Source organism: Aristolochia californica, unplaced genomic scaffold (genome assembly GCF_029961685.1).
Source record: "Aristolochia californica isolate CCGP_79_NKW_82.1479 unplaced genomic scaffold, dmAriCali1.0.hap1 SCAF_9, whole genome shotgun sequence".
NCBI lineage: Eukaryota > Viridiplantae > Streptophyta > Magnoliopsida > Piperales > Aristolochiaceae > Aristolochia > Aristolochia californica.
In genome coordinates this window covers 5715315-5738365 of record NW_027182290.1, presented here as the reverse complement: position 1 = coordinate 5738365, position 23051 = coordinate 5715315, and the positions used below count along the sequence as shown (strand labels likewise).

General features: G+C 34.9%; 1 protein-coding gene across 3 annotated transcripts; it reads left to right on the top strand.

The window, feature by feature from the left end:
• Positions 1-6164: 6164 nt before the first annotated feature.
• On the top strand, positions 6165-19868 carry LOC137941047 (vacuolar protein sorting-associated protein 29). Of its 3 annotated transcripts, XM_068786278.1 has the most exons (5): positions 6165-6367; positions 8029-8114; positions 15632-15811; positions 18648-18785; positions 19374-19868. In XM_068786278.1, the coding sequence occupies exons 3-5, from the start codon at positions 15680-15682 to the stop codon at positions 19665-19667; spliced, it is 564 nt and encodes a 187-aa protein (XP_068642379.1). In that variant the 5' UTR covers positions 6165-6367; positions 8029-8114; positions 15632-15679; the 3' UTR covers positions 19668-19868. The 3 variants fall into 3 exon arrangements, with proteins under 3 accessions (XP_068642379.1, XP_068642378.1, XP_068642380.1); XM_068786277.1 differs by lacking the exon at positions 8029-8114 and having other exon boundaries at positions 6166-6367; XM_068786279.1 differs by lacking the exons at positions 6165-6367; positions 8029-8114 and adding an exon at positions 9191-9209.
• The last annotated feature ends 3183 nt before the right edge of the window (positions 19869-23051 follow it).

The window sequence follows — 23051 nt, the reverse complement described above, 5'->3', positions numbered from 1 at the left end:
TTTTCTTGCTAGTTATGAGATCTCCCACTAGCAGCTTGCTGCTAGATGCCATTCCTCTACAGTTTGATTCACTGTTGCAGTTTCTGATGTGCTTTCTTTTATTCTCTTTGTTGTTCTCTTTTGTTAGGAAAAGCCTAGTAACTAGAATAACAGAAGGTAATCCGAAACCCTAATTTTTTTTTCAACTAATTTAGTTTTGTGTTTGAGTTAATTTAAATTTTTGTGCATAATTTATGTTGATTGTGGCCAAATTAATTCCAACCCTGAAGATTAATTTTGAAATGTATTAGAATGTTGTTGAATATGTTTGAAGTGCTATGGAATGTTTATGTCATGTGGTGAGGAGATTTTGGAGTTATAAATATCCACCACATGGTCCAATTCAAACAAAGCTGAGTCGCCTACACGGGCGTCCATTAGCCAACGAAACCCGACCCCCATCAATGACGATGTACGGTTCGTAGTGACTGCGAAGTCATATGGGGCTCTACCAGGGGTGTTCGGTGAATTTGGACTTCATGAGTTTGTTTTTGCATTGTTCTAGTCATTTGCAATGAAATTAGTTAGATTACTTTTGAAATGTGTTAGAATGTTGTTGAATATGTTTGAAGTGCTATGAAATGTTTATGTCATGTGGTGAGGAGATTTTGGAGTTATAAGAATCCACCACATGGTCCAATTCAAACAAGGCTGAGTCGCCTACACGGGCGTCCATTAGCCAACGAAACCCGACCCCCATCAATGACGATGTATGGTTCGTAGTGACTGTGAAGTCATATGGGGCTCTACCAGGGGTGTTCGGTGAATTTGGACTTCATGAGTTTGTTTTTGCATTGTTCTAGTCATTTGCAATGAAATTAGTTAGATTACTTTTAAAATGTGTTAGAATGTTGTTGAATATGTTTGAAGTGCTATGGAATGTTTATGTCATGTGGTGAGGAGATTTTGGAGTTATAAATATCCACCACATGGTCCAATTCAAACAAGGCTGAGTCGCCTACACGGGCGTCCATTAGCCAACGAAACCCGACCCCCATCAATGACGATGTACGGTTCGTAGTAACTGCGAAGTCATATGGGGCTCTACCAGGGGTGTTCGGTGAATTTAGACTTCATGAGTTTGTTTTTACATTGTTCTAGTCACTTGCAATGAAATTAGTTAGATTACTTTTGAAATGTGTTAGAATGTGGTTGAATATGTTTGAAGTGCTATGGAATGTTTATGTCATGTGGTGAGGAGATTTTGGAGTTATAAATATCCACCACATGGTCCAATTCAAACAAGGCTGAGTCGCCTACACGGGCGTCCATTAGCCAACGAAACCCGACCCCCATCAATGACGATGTACGGTTCGTAGTGACTGCGAAGTCATATGGGGCTCTACCAGGGGTGTTCGGTGAATTTGGACTTCATGAGTTTGTTTTTGCATTGTTCTAGTCATTTGCAATGAAATTAGTTAGATTACTTTTAAAATGTGTTAGAATGTTGTTGAATATGTTTGAAGTGTTATGGAATGTTTATGTCATGTGGTGAGGAGATTTTGGAGTTATAAATATCCACCACATGGTCCAATTCAAACAAGGCTGAGTCGCCTACACGGGCGTCCATTAGCCAATGAAACCCGACCCCCATCAATGACGATGTACGGTTCGTAGTGACTGCGAAGTCATATGGGGCTCTACCAGGGGTGTTCGGTGAATTTGGACTTCATGAGTTTGTTTTTGCATTGTTCTAGTCATTTGCAATGAAATTAGTTAGATTACTTTTGAAATGTGTTAGAATGTGGTTGAATATGTTTGAAGTGCTATGGAATGTTTATGTCATGTGGTGAGGAGATTTTGGAGTTATAAATATCCACCACATGGTCCAATTCAAACAAGGCTGAGTCGCCTACACGGGCGTCCATTAGCCAACGAAACCCGACCCCCATCAATGACGATGTACGGTTCGTAGTGACTGCGAAGTCATATGGGGCTCTACCAGGGGTGTTCGGTGAATTTGGACTTCATGAGTTTGTTTTTGCATTGTTCTAGTCATTTGCAATGAAATTAGTTAGATTACTTTTGAAATGTTTTAGAATGTGGTTGAATATGTTTGAAGTGCTATGGAATGTTTATGTCATGTGGTGAGGAGATTTTGGAGTTATAAATATCCACCACATGGTATTTTGTTATTTGTTGGTTGTGTTTCTGTGTGTCCCTAGTTACTACGACGAGTAATGGTTGTCTGATAAAAAAAATTTCTATGACGACCATCTCGGATTTTGATTATAAATGGCTGGAAGAAGACAACAAACTCCTCGATCATATGACATTTGGACCTTCGATGATGACAACAAAATGCTCGATCTGTTGGTTGAGAAAGTCAATATGGGGAATAGGATGCCTAATGGGGTTTGGAAGCATGAAGTATATTTGGACTGTGTCAATAGGTTCAATGAAGACACAGCTAATAAAAAAACTGTTGAGCAGCTCAAGAATCGAACAAGATCATGGAAGAAAACTTACCAAACAGTAACAAGTTGTCTCAACACTAGTGGGTTCGGTTGGGATGCAACCACACATCGAGTTACTGCATGTCATTCTGTATGGCAAGACTATATCAAGGTCAGTAAATTATGATTGGCTGTAAAATATTTTGTATGTTTTCCGCATTACTAGAACTCTATGCCAAGTCGTCTAAATGATGTTTTATCCTTGTAGGAGTATAAAGAAGCTGAAAAGTACAGACAACAAGGTTGCCCTCTTTATGACAAATTGGCTTTGGTAGTGGGAAACTCAATAGCCATGGGGAGAACAAGTCAAACTGACGAAGACATGTGTAATGATGTCCAACATCAGGAAGAAAATGAGCACGTGGATATGCTCGAGGATGTCGATTTAGGTAGAGAATCTCCTTCGCCATTCTTTACAGAAAATGAGTCGGCACCTGATCAGTCTCCAAGTACTAACCCGTCAAGTTCAAGTCGTCGTAGAAAGAGACCACAAATGGCCACTGATGATAGTATTATGTTCGCTAATACAATGACAAGAATTGCCACCCTACTGCAATCTCTACAAGCTAAAAATGATAAAGCCACCAGAGAAAATTGGTATGAAGCACTCACAGAAATCCTGGACCTATCAGTAGAGATGAAGTTTCGCGTTCCTATATTGTTAGATACACCAATGAAGAAGGACATGTTTACGAAGCTGTCAGTGGAAGAGCGAATTAATTGGCTTAAATATTGTGCTGGTGAAATGGAGTCAATACTTTGAAGTACATTATGTATTTTGGGACGATTGTTTTGAAGTTTAATTATGTATTTTTAATTATGACTTTATAAGACGTATCATTGATAGATTATGAATTTTATTATGGTTAAGATTTGGGTTTTCATGATTGTCGTGTTCTTATTGTGTGGATGAATGTTGTGGGTGTGTGATTGGAGATGATTTTATATAGGTGTGATTAAAAATAGGTTATGATTGAAGAACATGGTTTGTTTTTGTGTTGATGATATTATGAAGAAACAGGAATTATTGTTGAAGTCGTTATTATGGTTGTGGTGATTGTATTTGCAGGTTTCCATGGAAGACGAAAATAGGAATACAATGATGATTTTATTAACATGTCTTATGTACATGATGGGAATATACTATATGAACCATAGGTCTAGACGTACATTACGTCCTCGTGGGATAGGTGGTCCGATTTATTTACAAAAGTCATTAGCGAAATCACCTGTTAAATTTTGAAAAGTTTACAGGATGAATCAAATTGTGTTTAAAAAAATGGCAGAGATACTTTATAACAAAGGATTTTTATCACCTACAAAGACCATCTCAGTGGAAGAACAACTTGCATATTTTATCTTAACTGTTGTTCAAGGACAAGCGTATAGTGTCACAGCAGAGATGTTTGATAGATCAAACTAGACTATAAGTAGGTATTTCAATAAGGTGTTGAATGCTATTATCAAACTTCGGCCTGATTACATCAAACGGCCTTCAGAACGGACTCACTCGAAGATTTTAAACAATTCAATGTTTAATCCGTATTTTAAGGTAACATCACTTGACATATAATGAACAATTTTAGATTAATATTTAGAGTTACTTGTATTAATTGAAATGATATAATTAGGATTGTATTGGGGCTATTGATGGAACTCATATCAAAGCAAACATCCAACTTGAAGAACAACAAAGGTTCTGGAACAGAAAAGGCTATCTCTCACGAAATGTGATGGCAGCATGTACATTTGATATGCAATTCACTTATGTACTTGTTGGATGGGAGGGATCAACAGCTAATTCCCGTGTATTGAAGGACGCATTGACTTGTCGAAATAGAATTTGTGTACCTGAAGGTAAATAATATATTGTTATGTAATATTTTTTTTTTATTTTTTTTCAATTATCTTATGTGAAAAATATTTTGTATTGTAGGTAAATATTATCTAGTCGATGCTGGTTATGCAAATATGTCAAGATTTTTGGCTCCATATCGAGGAACTCGTTATCATCTACAAGAATTTGGAGACAACCTTCCTAGAAATGATAAAGAGCTATTCAACTGAAGGCACTCATCTTTGAGAAATACTATTGAACGAACTTTTGGTGCTTTAAAAGCTCGATTCCAAATGTTGAAAGTTGCTCCTCCCTTTTCTTATAAGATCCAGATGAAAATTGTAATAGCTTGTTGCATATTACACAATTATATACGTAAAGAGGATTACAATGATATGTTTGAATTGGAAGATGATGATTCCGATGATGAGGTAGGTGGAGGAGGTGATGAGGTCCGATTAGCTGGTGAAAATTTGGATGGAGATAGCGATGATAGCGATGATCTTGGGGATGAAGGCAACCTATCAACAACAATGCGGAGGCGTCGTGCATTAGAATCCACTAGAGCTGCACAATTTCGAGATGCCATAGCAACTAGCATGTGGAGTGATTATTAGTGGTTGTACTTTATTGCATTTGAACATGTATGTTGTCGTTCGTATCTACTAAACTAGTCAGTTGATGATGTTAAACGCACAAACTCTAATTATATTGGTTGTTGTCATTTTATACCTTTTTGTTTTAATTTTATTTATTAAGTATTTTTATACTATATAGTATGTTATTACAAAATAATTTATTTATTAATTATATTCATTTATGTTATTTTTAACTGTTTTATGTAATTTAAATAATTTATTCTACTCACACGTAATTAGTTTAATAATTAATAATAAAATGTAATCATTAATTGGTTTAATTATGCAATTTCTATAATTAATTAAAAATTTTGGTTTATTTATTATATTCCCTTATGTTATTTTTAAATTTTTATTAATTTAAAATAATTTATTCTAATCCCTCATAATTAGTATAATAATTTATAATAAAATGTAATCATTAATTGGTTTAATTATGCAATTGCTATAATTAATTAAACAATTAGGTTTATTTATTATATTCCCTTATGTTATTTTTAAATTTTTATTAATTTTAAATAATTTATTCTAATCACACATAATTAGTATAATAATTTATAATAAATTGTAATCATTAATTGGTTTAATTATGCAATTTCTATAATTAATTAAACACTTAGGTTTATTTATTATATTCCCTTATGTTATTTTTAAATTTTTATTAATTTTTAATAATTTATTCTAATCCACGTAATTAGTATGTTAATTTATATTGAATTGTAATCATTAATTGGTTAATTATCCAATTGCTAAAATTAATTAAACCATTATTTTTATTTATTATATTCCCTTATGCTATTTTGTAATTTTTAATAATTTTATATAATATATTCTAGTCACGTAATTAGTATATTAATTTATAATGAATTATAATCGTTAATTGGTTAATTATCCAATTGCTATAATTAATTAAACCATTAGGTTTATTTATTATATTTTTTTATGTTATTTTTAAATTTTTTATTAATTTTATATAATTTATTATAGTCACACGTAATTATTGTTTTAATTTATAATAAACTATAATCATTTATCTAAAAAAGGACACTGAAATCTATTTTCCACGCACTAATACTGGATTCTGTTTTCCGGCCACTTCAATTGGCCTCTAGACTAACCCCCAAACATGACTCGGAAACAATTCATCTCACTTCAATTCAATTTTCCACTTAATTGTGGACTAACCCCCCCTAATGTGATGGAGAGTGAAATCTGAAATGCCATCGTTCCACTTAGAACTTTACTTTCCGTTGTTTGCTCTTTACTCCCTCTTTGGAAACGTCGATCTCTCTGGTTGCTCGTTTCTGTTCTCGTAAAAAACCCTCATTTCTCTAGTTCCCTAGTGCTCTCTGGTGTCCTCTCTTCAATCTCGCCGGCAGAATTCAGAAGAAAATCGAGTTAAGTTCGTCTCTTCTCATTAAGTTGTTTATTTTCTTCTCGGGAATCCCCTCCAAACTATCTGATGATTTTCTAGATCTTCCGGTTGCTGCCAATCTTTCTTCTCTTTCTTCGATTGTTTTTCGTTTATTATTTGTTTGTTCGATTGCTCTCTGGTATTCCTTTTTTTTTTTTTTGCTTATATCTCTATACATTATATCTTTATGATCTAATTTTCTGCCTACTTAATAAAATGGTTGTTTGCTGCTAGGTTTGTTTGATGCTTGAGCTTTCTGTGGTTATTAAAGATATGTTCTTTTTATCCTTGATTCTATTGATAATCCATTTGACTTGTGTGTTTAATTTTAGTGATTAATGTGTGCTTTCAGTGATTAATTGAAATTGATTGGTGTTTCATTTCAGCAGCTTCTGAAATTGATTAGGGTGTTTGATTTCTAAAACAACTTTTGAGACAAATAGCTTTAGTTTTGCCATGTTGAGACACTGCATTTGCATTTCTGGGCTTTTAAATTTCATTTCTGAATCATCTGGTTTTCGTCTTACCAGGGTTGAAGTGCTTTATGTGCTAGATCCAAAAAATGGACTGCCTTTGTTTTTAGATGAAGATATATAGCTCTGTTTTTAATCACCATGAGAAATTTGCTAGATAAATATGTCCGTTTTTTTGGATTTGGCTGTTGTCCTCTACCAAATTAAGAATTTAGACGCTGAAAAGTGTTGCTTTCCAATGATTCTTGGTTTTTCAATGTGACTTCTGCAGTGCTGGAGTCCAATTTGTAATTCGTGGGGATAGAATCGTTTCTTATTACCGAATGGGTTTGAATCCACTAGGTGGGTGGTTTTCATCATCCCAGCCTGGATTTTGGAAATAAAAAGTAACCAATTGGTTCAACCCAAAATGTGGTAATACACATTTATTATGTACCTGTGTTATTATGATTGAAGCACAAAAAATTTAGCAGTCTATAAGGTGGCACTAGAAGACGATGTCACTTTAGCATTGTCAACTAATGGGAAGTTGATAAAAGAGACAAAAGTTATAGATGCATTTTTTATGAGCATTAATCATTCCAACCTGTGCTGTGGTGCCTACTGGGCTGTTTCACACCATGCCTGGAATTTGGATATTTTCTGTTTAGTTTTCCACTTAGTTGCAGCAAATAGGACTCTACCAATGATAGAACTCTTCAAGTGGTAAACAATCTGCTTGCAGCCTTATGTTGACTTCCTTAAACTGAAACAACCAGTAGAAATAATTCTAACATCTAGTTCACAAAATGTTTGCAGTTTCTAATCACGAAAAAGAACGCACAAGTTTTATTAAAACCTTACTAAAATGAGAACTTCCGTAAAAGAAGATATTTGTTGACTTCAAAAATGTACAATTGAGAGAGGATCGTTTCTGACTTCCTAAAGATGAAAAGATGCTTTAAGAAGGAAAGCTGAGGACTTTTTCTTCTTATTCCTTGACTTTGCCTTTTCCAAGAAATTTGCCTTTGAGTCTGCATCAAATATTTTCTTTTAACTAATGGTATAAAATGCTGTGTTAAGTTTCATCCTAGTCAAATCCATCTTCTTTAAGCTAGTGATACTGTACTTTTTATGTTAATTATACTAGTTTGTGTAATAAATAAGGTAGTTTGCACTTATGTATGAAAAGGTAGGAGTCTGATCGGCAGTCAGAGAGAGGTAGGACTATGATCAGCTGCTAGGGAGAGGTAGGCCTATTCTATCTCGGAGATGAAGGTAGGACTATAATCAGCTTTCTTTTCACTTGTTCACTCGTGGTGGTGATTCAGTTAGGCAGTCATGTGAATTTTGTGGGAGATATCTTTGTTGAAGATTTGCCCTGCTTATGACTAGGTTAGATTGGGCTGGTTTTCACTTTCTTTGTATGGTGTTATCTAATTTTTTATTGGTTAATGTGCTCTAATTATTGCTGTACCAAAAGTTGGATACTGGAGATGAGAAGTATATTAAAAGAAAGGCTGCTGCAAATTATGGAGCTGCTTGTGTAGCATTTGCTGAATGAAAAATGTAAGGAGAGATGGAGAGAGAATGAGAAAGAGAGAGAGTGGAAAAGAAAGAGCTCCAAAAATAGAGCTGCATTGGGTTTGTGCATGGCTCACAACCTATTTATTAAAGAGATTTGAGTAGAATTACGAATATGCCCTCACTTAAGTGAAACCCTTATCTCCTTATATCTCCTATTCCGCATGTCCTATATATATGAAAATTGGACCATAGACATAATTTAACCTAAGGAACAAGATTACATCAAGATATATGAATAAATAAAGTAAAATGACCAAAATACCTTTGTACTTGTTTTTCCAACACTTCCCTTCAAGCTGGAGTGTATATGTCAAAGAGTCCCAACTTCCCACAAAAGTTCAGAAATTCACACTTCCCCAAAGCTGAGTGAAGACATCACCAAGTTGATCACAAGATCGAACATATGGGGTTGTCACCTCCTTCTTCATCGCTACATCCCGAATGAAATGATAACCTACCTCAATGTGCTTTGTTCTCTCATGAACCATCGGATTGCTAGTAATGAAAATTGTTGTCTGTTTATCACAATACATAGTCATAGGATCCTTTTGATAGAAGCCTAACTCCTAGGCAACAAATTTCACCCACATTAACTCACTTACGATGTGGGTCATCGCTCTGTATTTAGTTTCTACACTAGACTGAACAACAATATTTTGTTTCTTACTCTTCTAGCTAATTAAATTTCCTCCCAAAAATACACAGTACCCAGTAGTTGATTTCGATCAAGCTTGGAGCTTGCATAATCATCGTCTGAGAAAGCCTCAATTCTCAGGTGATCATTAGGTAAGACCTTTTCTTGGTGCTTCTTTCAGATATCTTAATATTCTCTGTGTAGCCTCTAGATGAATCTTACGTGGATGTTCCATGAACTGACTCACTACATTGATTGCAAATGAGATATTTGGTCTAGTAACCATAACATATATGAGTTTGCCTCCTAATCTCCAATACATTGTTTTATCTTTCAATTTTGGACTTTGATCATCATGAAGATCATGTCTAACCTCCATAGGTGTATCAGTTGGTTTAGCTTCCAAAAGTCCATACTCTTGAAGCATGTCAGTGACTTACTTCCTCTGAGTCAAATCAGTTCCCTTCTTGCTTCTTGCAACTTCAATACCTAGAAAATATTTTAGTTGACTCAGATCTTTTGTCTAAAAGTGATTCGCCAAGTGTGATTTCACCTCTTAAATGCTAGATATGTCACTCCTTCATAAGATGATATCATCTATATATAACAATAAGACAATAATCCTAAATGATCTCTTCATAATAAACAACGAATGATCACAGTGACTTCTAAGAAATCCCATGGATATGAGTAAATTTTCCAAACCATGCTTGTTGACTCTGTTTTAAGCTATAAAGAGTTTTCTCGAGTCTACATACCTTATTCGTCTCCCCCTGAGCAACATACCCTAGAGTTTATTCCATGTACACCTCTTCTTCAAGATCACCATACAAGAAAACATTTTTAATATACAGCTGAGAACGGCCTTGATTCTCTGCAATAGATACCGTTATTCTGACAGAAGACAGGTGGACAATTGAAGAGAAAGTCTCAAATATATCCACTCCAAAAGTCTGGGTATATCCTTTAGCAACAAGACGAGTCTTGTATCTTTCAACAGACCCATTTACATTGTATTTAATTGTATACACCCACTGACAACCAATTATTGTAGCCCTTGGATGTAAGTTATATAGCTCCCAAGTCCCTCTCTTAACTAGTGCCTCTATGCCTCCATCTGAACATCCATGATTTTCTTCCAATAAGGAATCAACAGAGCATCTTGCATGGAAGAAGGAATAGTGCTAGTAGAGATGGACAAAACAAACTTATGATAACAGTCAGATAAGGAATCAAAGGAGACAAAGTGAGATTGGAGTGGCGTGTACCTTTATGGGCACCCTTCCGAAGAGCAATAGGAAGGTGGAGCTCACTTATCTCAAGATCAAGGAACAATGTAGAGTCATGGTCCGGTGTGAGAGAGAGCTCTGGAACAGGATGAGATGGTGGTTGTCGGCGTCGATATACCTCCAGTGGTTTCTAGTAGGAGCATCATGTGAAGTCTGAATGTAGTCATCAATTGGAACAGGAATGAAAGGACTAGGGACCGAAGGAACAGGAGAAATTGACTCAAACCTCGAAGACTCAAATAATGGAACATCCTCAAAGAAAGTAATATAGGCAGATACAAATGTTTTTTCTCATAGATAGACAGAAACATTTGTACCCTTTTTTATGTTCGAGAATATCCCAAAAAGATACATATAATGGCACGAGGAGACAATTTATCCCTAGATGGATCAAAAGTATGTGCAAAACAGACACTCCCAAAAACACACAATGGTACCGGAAATAGAGATGCAGTGGCAATACAATCTGAATAGAAATTTTACCGTTAAGAACAAAAGACGACATTTTGTTTATAAAAAAACAAGCAGTAAGTACAACATCACCCAATATGATTTAGGGACATTCAGATGAATCATCATAGTTCGACCCACCTCAAGCAAGTGACGATTCTTGCGTTCAACACCTCCATTTTGTTGTGGAGTGAACACGCAAGAAGTCTGATGAATAATCCCTTGAGATTGACAACAAGAGTCAAACTTTCAATTCATAAATTCAAGACCATTGTTTGTACCAAGATATTGATAGAAAGTGCAAACTGATTCTTTATTTCATTATATCTCGAAGGAGATAAATCCAGGTACATCTACTAAATCATCAATGAACGAAAAAAAGTACCTATGACCGAACTGACTTGTCATAGGACAAGGACCCCATCTTAGTGGACAAACTCAAATCGTTTACTTGTCTTATAAGATGAAACTAAAAAAGAACTCTAGTGATGTTTGCCTAGTTGACATGACTCGTACTGAAAAAATAATGATGGAAGGAAGTTTTGGAACTACTAGAATCAGCTTTATAGGTGATTAGTCTGAGATGCCATTGTAAAGGTGAAACAATTGTGTGTAGCGCATGTAGAGTGTTATCTGGTTTGTGGCCGTCCAGATTATACAGTCCCCTTCTGTCACGAGCGGAATCAATTGTCTTTCTTATCATGAGAACTTGAAAAACACAATGAGTAGGGTAAAAGGTTAAAGAGCAATTCATGGACTTAGCAACTGACCCATCAGCAAAATTGACATGTTTAACAAGAAGAGACTCTTTTAAGCTAGAAAATAAGGAAGACATACCTGACATGTGTTTTGTAGCTCCAGAATCAAATACCCAAGACGAGGAATGAAACACAGTACACTCAAACATACTTATGGGAGGAGCAATATGGGCCAAGGATGTAGGAGGAATGGAGAGTTGTGCCATACGTTTTGAAATCTGTTGTTGTTGCTAAATTAATTGTTGCAATTCATCTATGGCACCAGGTGGGACAGGTGTTGTAATTTCAGACACAAGGGTAGTACCCTTGTGTGTAGTAGAGTTTGCCCACGCGGGCTTCCTTGTGTGTAGTAGAGTTTGCTTACGCGGGCTTCCTAAACTTTATCCAACATTTGTCCGAGTAATGATTAGTGCGTCCACAATAAACACACTTTCTCTCAGATTTGCCATCCCCTCGGCCTCGTCCCTGGCCGAACTGTCTCTACCTCTGCCTTTGTCAGTCCTTGTGCGTCCCTTGGACAACTCAATGGAATCGGATGTTGTAGCTGTTGTATTAAGGGCAATGGCTTCACCCACTTTAGCATATTTCCCTACTTTAGGCACAACTATCTTTTCATCTCTCATTACCCTATTGAAGGTAGTAGAGAGGTTAGGTACTTCATCAGAGGCTAGGAATTGTGCCTTTATGTTATCAAATTCAGCACTCAAATCATCATGGAATTTTCGCCACTAGGAGCTGACTTTGTTGTTTCCTGAGTTCCCGTTCATCCATAGTAAATGGGTGATAACATTGATTTCCTGCCAAATACTCAAAAAAGAACTACAGTATTCTGTTATTGTCCTATTACCTCGCTTCAAACCAAAAAGGTTTGTATTTAACTCATATACCTTGGAAAGAATGCTCTCTTGCGTATATAAAGCTTCTAGAGATAACCACATCTGGAAAGATTGCTCTCTTGAGCATATAAAGCTTCTAGAGATAACCACATAGTTTCAAAATTCATAACCTAACTCCTAAGATAAGAGTCTATGTTGTTGACAGTCCAAGTCATTACTTGGCTGTCTTCTGCTTCCCAATCATCATCTTGAGGGATAATATGATCATCCCTAATAAATTTCAACTTCTTCCTGCCTTTTAAATGCATTTGAATAAATCATTCAATTTTTCTGAAGTGATAGTGATAATGTCTTTCCCATCAAAACTATAAGTTTTTTTAGATGGGATGTAAACTTCACCAGAATCAGCCATAACATGTATATAGAAACACCAAACAGATCAAATAAACCTTCCAACAAATTCAATGTGATCAGCCTAGGTGGGACCCACCTCATAGAATTAGGGTTAAGGCAGTTATTGTGATGTGCGTAGGTCAAAAATACCAGAATTCCAGCATAAAATTCAAATTCCAGACCAAATAGGGCAAAAGAGCATCAAATAGGGCTGACATCACCAGATGCCGAAGATGATGTCAGAACGGGTAAGCTGGGAGTTGGCACACGTCCCAAGAACAGCATAAAAACCCCTTTTGGGCAGTTTAAAACATCAAAAGCTGTTCTCGGAATAGTAGAACTAGTAACCCTAGAGTTATGGCAGAGAGAAAAAGAGAAAATTGGATTTTTACTAACTAGTACCAGAAACCTGAAAAAGATCCTTCTTTTATGTAGACATATACTTTAAGGAGATAAAAAAGCTGACAAGAAGCCTTCCCAGATGTGATCTACTGCTCTGATACCATGAAAAAGTAAGAAGAGAGAGAATGAGAGAGAGAGAGAGAACTCCAAGAATAGAGCTGTGTTGGGGGTCGTGCACTTACAAATATGCTCTCACTTAAGTGAAACCCTAATCTCCTTATATCTCCTATTCTACATGTCCTATATACATGAAAATTGGACCATAGACATAATTCAACATAAGGAACAAGATTACACCAAGACACATGAATAAAGATCAGGTGAAATGACCAAATGCCCTTGTTTTTGTTTTTCCAACACTGAATCCTAGGCAGTTGTTTGGTATTATAAGAACTTTATTTGTAAGCTAATGTATTAGAAGATCGCTAATTGAGCATGTTAGCTGTTCCAGTTATGTGCATTGTCGAGAGGAAGCTGGATTTGAGTAGCCCAATGTTTATCTTCTCAACTCTGGAAAATTCCTACTTTTTAATATCCAAGGGAAGAACTTGAATATTCAGGTGCTGTTTTGTTACTAGCAGTAGCTAGCATAACAGAAGAAAATACACTAAGAAATTATTCTCAGCAAAAGAAAGAAAATCATGGTGCTCCAGCAACCAAAGAGAAAGTCTGTTATTCTTGAACAACTTGTGAAAGTTACAACATATCTCCTAGACTCAAAAACTACCATGTCCTTGCCATAATAGGCTACATCATTTAGTAGAATCTTCCTAGGACTGGACTTCGTAACTACAACTGAATTGAGACTTACTAAATTGAAAACCATTTTCTGTAAAGAATTCCAACAATTAACTAAAATAGAAACTACCAGCAATGAACACTTTATGACTTTCCTAAATTGACTACTAATAAAGGAAACTACTAATCAAACACGTTCCTAAATAAAATTCTCTAATTAGGACTTTTTAAAAAACTAGGAAACTAATGAAAATGCAAATTTTCTGACTTTCCTTTGATAGAAAGTTAACCATGGTCCTCTCCAAAAACGTGATTTTCCAAAAAATACTAAGTTGTTGTCTTTTTAGACTTCCGTTTTCCTTTTCTGCTTCCTCATTTCATAAACCTTTAATGATTTAGGATGACTTAGTTTGTCCTTATATTTTTCAGTAATTTCTTTGACATTAGAGGTATGTACTACGTCAGGGTTGATGCATTTAAATGTTCTATTACGTGGATGAGGTAGCTTCATTCTTTCTCAGTGTCTCCATAGTTCTTAGGAGTACAACATATTGTTCTTAAGGAATTTTCCTTTGTGGGTTTCTTTTGTTACTTCTTGCCCACATGTGAATTATTTTGAGTTCGAGCTGGTTAGGATCATCTGATAGGTGTTTAGAAATGGGATAATTGAAATCCTCTATCTCAAACTTATCTAAGAATGGTTTTTGGAGAATTTCATGAATATGGTCAGCTTTCACTTTTATCGTTTCTTTTCTACTTGTGGTTATAGCTGTACACAATAGAACTATTATCCTCTTCTTTTATATACTTCCTTTCTCTAATTAGGTTTGTCTAGATTGTGGAAATTTTTACTTTTCAATACTTATATTTGATTCTATAAAAAAAATTGATTTGATTTTTAATACCTAGCTTTTTTTTCGATTTAATGCATAGATTTCAGGTCAATCTTTTCTTTCTTTTTCTTTCTTTGGCTGCCTCTTTGGTGAGTTGATTTTTGAGTTTACAGCTAGGTTTCGGATTCTATTGCAGAAAGTATTTCATTTATGTGGTTCCTTGATTATTATGTTGATACATGTTACAATGTTTAGAGGCAGGGCCTTCTTTTAAATTTGAAGATCTTAGTCCATGTTTAAAAGTACCTTCCAGAGAGCATGTTTTTACAAATGTTCATGTTAAAACACCAGTAGCAGAAAGCATAAGACGTAGGCATGCTAGTGCATGTCTTGGGTTCAAATTTCAATAGGGTATTGGGTTCAACATTTTTAAATAAAAAGAAAGAAAGGCAAGGTAGAGACCCATAACTCCGATTACTTTCTGAGATTTTTACTGGAAGGGTTACCTTTGTTGCCTTTCTTCACCCTTTTACCTGATCATATACCTACTTCAAATTGTGGATTGGGCCTCGGGCTCAATGGCTATGGGAGAGTCTCTGGTGTGAGGTCTTGGGTTCAGGTATCGCTAGGGGAAAGGGTGTAGCATGTAATCATTATTCAAAAAAACAAAAAAAAATCAAATTCGTTTTCTATCTAGCAAATGAAGTTTTTTATTATTGTTTTTTTCTGGTTTCCTGATCACTGAATAGTTGAGCTTGGAGTGACTTCCAGTCTTAGATAAGTTTAATGTTGATCCAATGAATGCAAGCTTACGATTGAAGTTTTGCTCAGTTCCCTGCAGAAATAGTATTTAATGTTCTCCACTTATGACACAGATTTTGACAATGTTTGGAGATTGAGGGGATACCAAAATTTTGGTGACCATGGTGTTGGTTTTAGCCCTTGGAGATCTTCACATTCCTCACAGAGCACCAGATTTGCCTGCAAAGTTCAAGTCTATGCTTGTCCCAGGGAAAATTCAACACATAATATGTACTGGGAATCTCTGTATCAAAGTACGTAAGCTTTATAGCTGCTGTAATATTCAGATTCTAGCTATTATCTGCTGGTATTTGATTATATGTAGAATATTATTTTGTTTTTCATTATAAATCTGTTGCTTATGGGCGTGACAAGCTGATCTGAGAGCTGAATATGTAGTTTATTTGATTCTGGCTTTTATTTTGATTATTGCAGGTCTCATTCTGTCTAGTACTGATTTCAACTGAAAGGAATTCTTGTAAATGATCAGTGTCTAAAATAATTACTGTTAGTTATCTCTACTACAAGGCATTACTAGCAATTAGTGGTCATTAGGTTTGCAGGAATTTCCATCTTAAATGTCTCAAACAAAATTTAAAAATTATACCTCCTAATATTATCCGCAAAAAAGGTCCATGTAAGATATTCTTTGGCATCATTCAGTAGAATCTTTTTTCTCCCTCTACTTCTCTTTTCTTAGATTTGTACTTCTGAGAGTAGCACTACCATTTTGAAGCCCTCTTGTGTCATCCTTCACTTGTTTGGAAACTCAAAAAGTCAATCTTAGCCAAAGGCTGCTAGGAATGGCTTTCAGTCTTGCAAATTGTTCCTGGGCCTTCTTTTCATAAGTTGAGAGGAGGAAACACTTTTTCTTGCAACTCTCTCTCTCTCTCTCTCTCTCTCTCTCTCTCTCTCTCTCTCTCATATGGCGACCGGAGATCTTGTTGCTGTATTTCATCTGGCAATTTTTTTCATCCTCCAAGTTGGCACATGCTGAAGCATCTTTAAATGTATTCAACATGTCTTTTACTTAAAGCATTCTTTAGCATTGGTTTCTGTTGCATAGCTCGTACTCCTCTTTTCCTTCTGCAGCTTTCTTCTTAATAGTTTTTTACTTCTATCAAGAAATAAAACATGAAAGTTGTAGCTGATGTATTCAGTACTGTTATAATCATAAATAGATTAATGATATTCAATATATTCTATAATGTTGTTGTATCGGATGGATGAATGTTCTTGTGTTAGAAACAGAAGATAGAATTTTTTAGTTTCCAATTTCTTTCTCTTTGGGACAAGTTGTAATATATGATATCTCTTTTTGTCCTGAGTTCTTTTCTTCTTCTCATAATTTTTTATTAAAATTTTCATATTAATTAATTTATCAAAATATATGGTTACTCCTCAAGAATAGGATAGTTATGCTAGCCACCATGACACCTTTGGTATCTCTTTATAGGGGTAGGAATCTTGTTTCATGGAAACTTGTTTCTGGATGCAATTGAAACCTTTCCTACATTTATGGGAAACCTGTAAAATTGGGTCCAAGGCCCTATCCCAAAATGACTAGCCAACTTAGGAAACCTCTTTACCAACTAATAAACTCAAGATCTTTGTACTCACTAATCTATGTGGGACTATTCCTTAACACTCCCCCTCACTTGTAGACCCTCTTTTGTAGCTCTACAAGTGGATAATTTAAGAGTAGGCAGTTTAGGTGTAGGCCCTCTTTTGTGGCTCTACAAGTAGATAGTTTTAAGTGTAGACCCTTTTTTGTGGCTCTACAAGTAGATAGTTTAAGTGTAGGTCCACATATGAGTACCTGCTCTGATACCATGTAAAATTGGGTCCAAGGCCCTATCCCAATTTTACAGCCAACTTAGGAAACCTCTTTACCAACTAATAAACTCAAGATATTTGTACCCACTAATCTATGTGGGACTATTTCTTAACAAAACCATTAGGAAACTTTTCAAGTAACATTTGGGAAATGTTTCCAAAACATTTAGGAAAATTGTACTCTATATATTTCCTGAAAAGAGAGTTTGTAAAAAATTTAAATTATTTAATTACGTAAAGTTTATTACACTTAATTACTTATTTTAACTTGATGAGTACATATTTTTTTTTTTGAAAATGGTGTATATATTAACAGAGAAAAATTACAAAGGACAGAGGAGCAAATCCCTAACAACAAAAGGTTTTAACTTGATGATTACTGTCAAGCAGAATTTGTTATTAGTCATATTTGTTTTATATATTTGCTAGTTCTTGTTCGTTTCTTCAATATTTTAAATGGTTTCTTGTTTTTTTCTATAACATTTCACAGAATTTCTCAAAGTTTCATTTCTGTTTCTCAATTTTACATTTCCCATAAAATTATTTTGTGGCACTTCCTGTTTCTGTTTTCTGAGTCTTTCCTGTTTCCATTTTCTATTTTAGTAACTAGACTTACTGACTTGCCAATCTTTGTTAGCTTCCCATCCCTTTCTCTTCATTTTCTCTTCTGTGAAACTTGTGAGAATATTCTCATGTTGAGCAGAGCTCTGCACATTCTCTTGTCCAGATCTTCACCAGCACTGTTTTTTTCTTTTCACCCTTTTGTGCCGCATCCCAAAGTCCAGTTTTCTAATTTATAGGGCAGATAAAGAAGGGCCAAAACCTACTTAAAATGTCAACTTTGCTGTTCTCAGCATTTTATTGTTACTTCCTTTTTCATTTTACCTTCAGTCATTCTCTGTGGTGATTTAACCGTGATGGAATGCTTTGAGGTATTTCTCGTGCCGGTTTTGCCAGTTTTATGTATAATGCTTTAGCCAGGAACATGGACCACAAGTTGTTTGGTTGAGTGAGAAATTTCTAGTTTACTTGACCTTACGTGTGAGAACCCAAATCCATATATCTTGTCATCTATCTGGGGCATAATTCCTAATGCATTTCACTACCATACCAAGCAGGCAAGGTTGCAGGTTATGGCATCCTTCTTATTACATGTCTATTTCTCCATCTCTTGATTAAGTGGTGTCACTTTAATGTGACATGATATTTTTCTTCTATTTACTCATCTCTTGTATTGACATTTATTTTGATTAGGAAGTTCATGATTACTTGAAGAGCCTTTGTCCCGATATGCATATAACTCGGGGTGAATATGATGAGGATGCACGTTATCCAGAAACCAAGACTCTGACAATTGGTCAGTTCAAGCTTGGGCTGTGCCACGGTCATCAGGTTCGTCTTTAAGTTGGTCGTTGTTTATAGGCTTTCCTTTTATCTTTTCCCCCGTCAAATTCCAGAATGCCTTTCTTTTCTGATGACTGTAAGATCTTATATAGTACTCTGATTACTTTCCCTTCCAGTTAAAAAGAAAATTGATTAAAAAAAGTGATTGTGTTATCCTGAGTATATTCAGAAGCCTACCCTGTGTCATGCCATACTTTTTGGTAGGTTGCTGAGATATTAAGGGAAAATAAGATTTGGAGAAGTTTATAATAATATTACCTTGCCACCATAAATTATTCTTTAGGCGCCTGGCAGACATGGGAGTTCTCTAAACTTGTCACAGCCGTGATGAACACAATCAGGACCCGGTTGCTTGCCTCTTTGAAATGATATGCCACTGGGGGGGGTTCCTAGACAGCCTACCCATGTATGCAGTGCTCAAGTAGGTGACAGAAACATTGTTGCCCATGTATGCAGTGCTCAAGTAGGTGACAGAAACATTGTTGGAAAGTGTTATTGGACCATGTAGGATGATCTTAGCATTGAGGTGGCTTGTGTTTGTGTGTGTGACTTTTTTCTCTTTTTAATGCTTTGAAGGTTATTCCTTGGGGTGACCTTGATTCTCTAGCCATGCTTCAGAGACAGTTGGATGTGGACATTTTAGTTACTGGTCATACTCATCAATTTAAGGCCTATAAGCATGAGGGTGGTGTTGTTATTAACCCTGGATCTGCCACTGGTGCCTACAGCAGTATTACATACGATGTGAACCCCAGTTTTGTTCTCATGGACATTGATGGACTGAGAGTGGTGGTTTATGTTTATGAGCTTATTGATGGAGAGGTGAAGGTTGATAAGATTGACTTCAAAAAGACGGCCACTACTCACTGAGCTCGGGTTGTCGAGAAAGGTGTTCATGAACGGTTTGTGGAAGGATACGTTTTATGTTGTGAGCGTCAACAATCCTCAGCGTTGTTTTAATGGGTTTATGCAATATTTTAGTTGTTTGATGTACCCTGGAAGACTAAAATAGTTTGAAGCTTTTGTACACTAGAATTGTGTTCATCTATTCAAGTTATCATATTGACCCTAGTAGCTAATCTTACTTGATTATCCATTTATCATTTTTCAATAGAACATAAATGTGTAGGGATTATTTCGTACCTAAACAATCGATTGTTTAATTATATATAAGAGTTATCCAATAAGCTTTTATTTGAGTTATTGTATTTTAAGATAAAGCATGATTCAAGTTAAAGAATTTTGTAATATTATTTTAGTGATTTTGTTATATATTAAAATGGCAGTGTTTTTAGACTTTTTGGCATATAATTACGTGTTTTGGCAATATTTTTAAAGTAAAATGTGAGTGATCAACTATTTTAATATTTATTAGTTTATTTTTTCCATGGTTTCCTATTGGAGCAATAATAGCAAACTCACTTTCCCTTCATCTTTACTAGGTCTAAAAAACAAGAGGAATTGAACCAAAAAATGGGCGAAAACATAAGAAAATTTTGGTCAAAATAATGTTTTTGTTATGTTTTTCTATTGAGTTGCACAAATTTTTACATGGCTCATAATTACTATTTTAAATTATTATTCTACTCCCAAGGAGCCCTAGTTCTGAAATTAAAAGTTCTATTATAACTTGTCAAACAACATCTACAACATAGAACCACTAAGGTTCAAGGAACAACACATACCCAAACACCTTGGAACTTATGACCAACAACTCTTTAAGTATCAAAACTTTTTTCAAATAAAAAGTATCCTAAGTATATATGAAAACATAGAACATGAATACTTAGCTCTTTGAACCTTGGGAAGATACCTCCTTGAAATTTGAAAAACCAAAACTTCAGAGGCCTTGAGAATGAACTAGGAAGTTTTGAAAAATCTTGTAGGCAATTTATGTTTAGGTTAGAGAAGATTTGGTATTTATAGCACAAAATCTCAATTAAAAAAGAAACTAGATGTTGCATAAGATTAGCCATGTTTCTAGCCTTTGTTAAAAATCAATGAAAAATATTTGAAAAATTATGAAAACATAATTATTAAATTCTATTTGTTATGTCAACCATTTTTGACAGGTCACATTCATGATCTGAAGACTTGCAACTCTTATTATTGCTTCTGGAGGTCAATAGTTTCTATATGTGTAGCATGAGATTGAATTCTTTGCCCGGGGTTGAATCCTTCTTTGCTTCCATGAGTTGTTTCAGTCAAATCCTTCTCATGTGGTCTACTGCTCCCTATAGGAGCCGACTCCACTATTTTGGGATCGAATCCTTTGTGTTTTTTTTCTTTAGCTGGGCCAAATCCTTCTCATGTGGTCTACTCTAATACTTAATTTTATCCTATAAGGAATGAATCTTTTTTAATGTCAAAACTTTCTTTAGGGAGTCGACTCCCTTATGGGTTTGACACCTTTTGAAATTCCAACATAGAATTTGACTTGATTCTCTTATGATATGCTCGACTCCTATTACATATACTCGAATCTGTGGAGGTGAACTTGACTCCTTGAGGGTTTACTCACTCATTTTCTTATGCTTCAAATCTAACTGTTAATTTGGTTTTTCTATTTCTTATAGATAGGTTTGACTTCTTCCTTATATGCACTGACTTGACTCCTTTTTTTCAAAACTTATTTTCAATAACTTTTTGAATTCCTTTTCAACTTCTTGCATGTCAGCTTGACTCTAATGGTATGGAGTCAACTCTTTTTTTCAAAATTTCTTACAAAACATTTCCTCTCTCTACACAAAACCACTCAAGACAAATGATCAAAATCCATTTTTTTATCATAAAAATTTGGGTACTTAGAGGTATTTTGATCCTTAACTTCTTCACATTATAAGACAACAAATTGACCTTTGGTACTTCTTGAACAATAAGCCATTTGTGATTCTCAACTGTATTTTAGGAGACATTGATAACAGAAGTACCAAAGGCCAGTTCTGTCGAAAATTGTTTTATTTTTTTTATTTTTTCTCCTTTTATCTCTCTAGGCATTGACATGAATTGAGTTTCATTTTCTCCAAGTTTTTTAGCCAAATTTATCTTCTAATCTGAGATTTTTTGTCTGACTTCAACACTATCTTCTCTTTTGAAGCTTTTTTTATCCCAGAAATCTCTTATCTTTGGAAATTCTAATTTAGGAAAATGTTGTTAATTTAGGAAAGTCTAGCATTGGAAAGCTTTTGTTTTAATTCTACAGAATCTGGAAAGTATTCCAGATAGGAATTCATTGAGTATTTGATTAGAAACTTTCTTCATATGGACTGATTAATTCGGAAACAGAAACTTGTAAGTTAAGTTATACAATTATCAGAGTTTTCATAGTTAATATTGTTTTCAAGTTTTGTGTTTTTGTTACTTGGTTGTATCTTCTGCGTCATCAACTCTAAAAAATTTTATTCACCCTCATAAAATTATCTTGAGGTCATACTTGGTCAAATTTGTTCTGTTATTTTTCTATCGTTACAATCTCCTTCTTATTATTGAGGGGTTATTTTTTCCTTATTACATTCTTCACATACCCCTTTTTATCGGTTACCTTTCTCCTACCATCATTTTTTTACTCTCACATACCCCTTTGGGCCAACCTCTTATGCGTTGCTTTGGTTGGCTTCTCTTTTTATATACATATGGGTGTTTTAAGTCCATTGAGACTTTTTTTATGAGTACCCTTAAGTGATTTTTTATTGTTATCCTTTGAGTGACAGACGTTATCCTTTTTTAGTGATTATTATTATTACTTTTGTCTGAAATCCTATGAGGTTGGTTTCAAACTCTTTTATACATATATCACCCATCTTATGTTTTGAGAGTCTATGTGTCTGATTGAGTTTTTATCCTCAAGACACCTTGATGGAGGAGATAATAAATACAGTTATGTTTTTGCTTCAAGCTGAGATTACACTAATACCTTCCAGCTTGAGGGAGAGAAGTAGAAAAAAAAGTACAAAAAAGAGATATTTTATTCTACATGTTGTGGTGATTTTTATGTGACCAAAAAATTCAAGAAAGGGGGAACACAAAAGATGAAGTTTTTGCGAAGAATTGCATCTGTGAAGAATTTTTTTCAGCAAAAGAAAATTGAAGACATAATTTTTTTTATTACAAGTTGAAGTTGTAAACTCTAGCTTGAGGGGGAGTATTGAAGAGCAGATATGGAAGAGTCTTACATGACTCTCACAATAAGAAGTCTTATAGAGCCAGAATTATTATGGAAGGAGGCCTCACAGAAGAGTTTTAGTTAAAAGTATT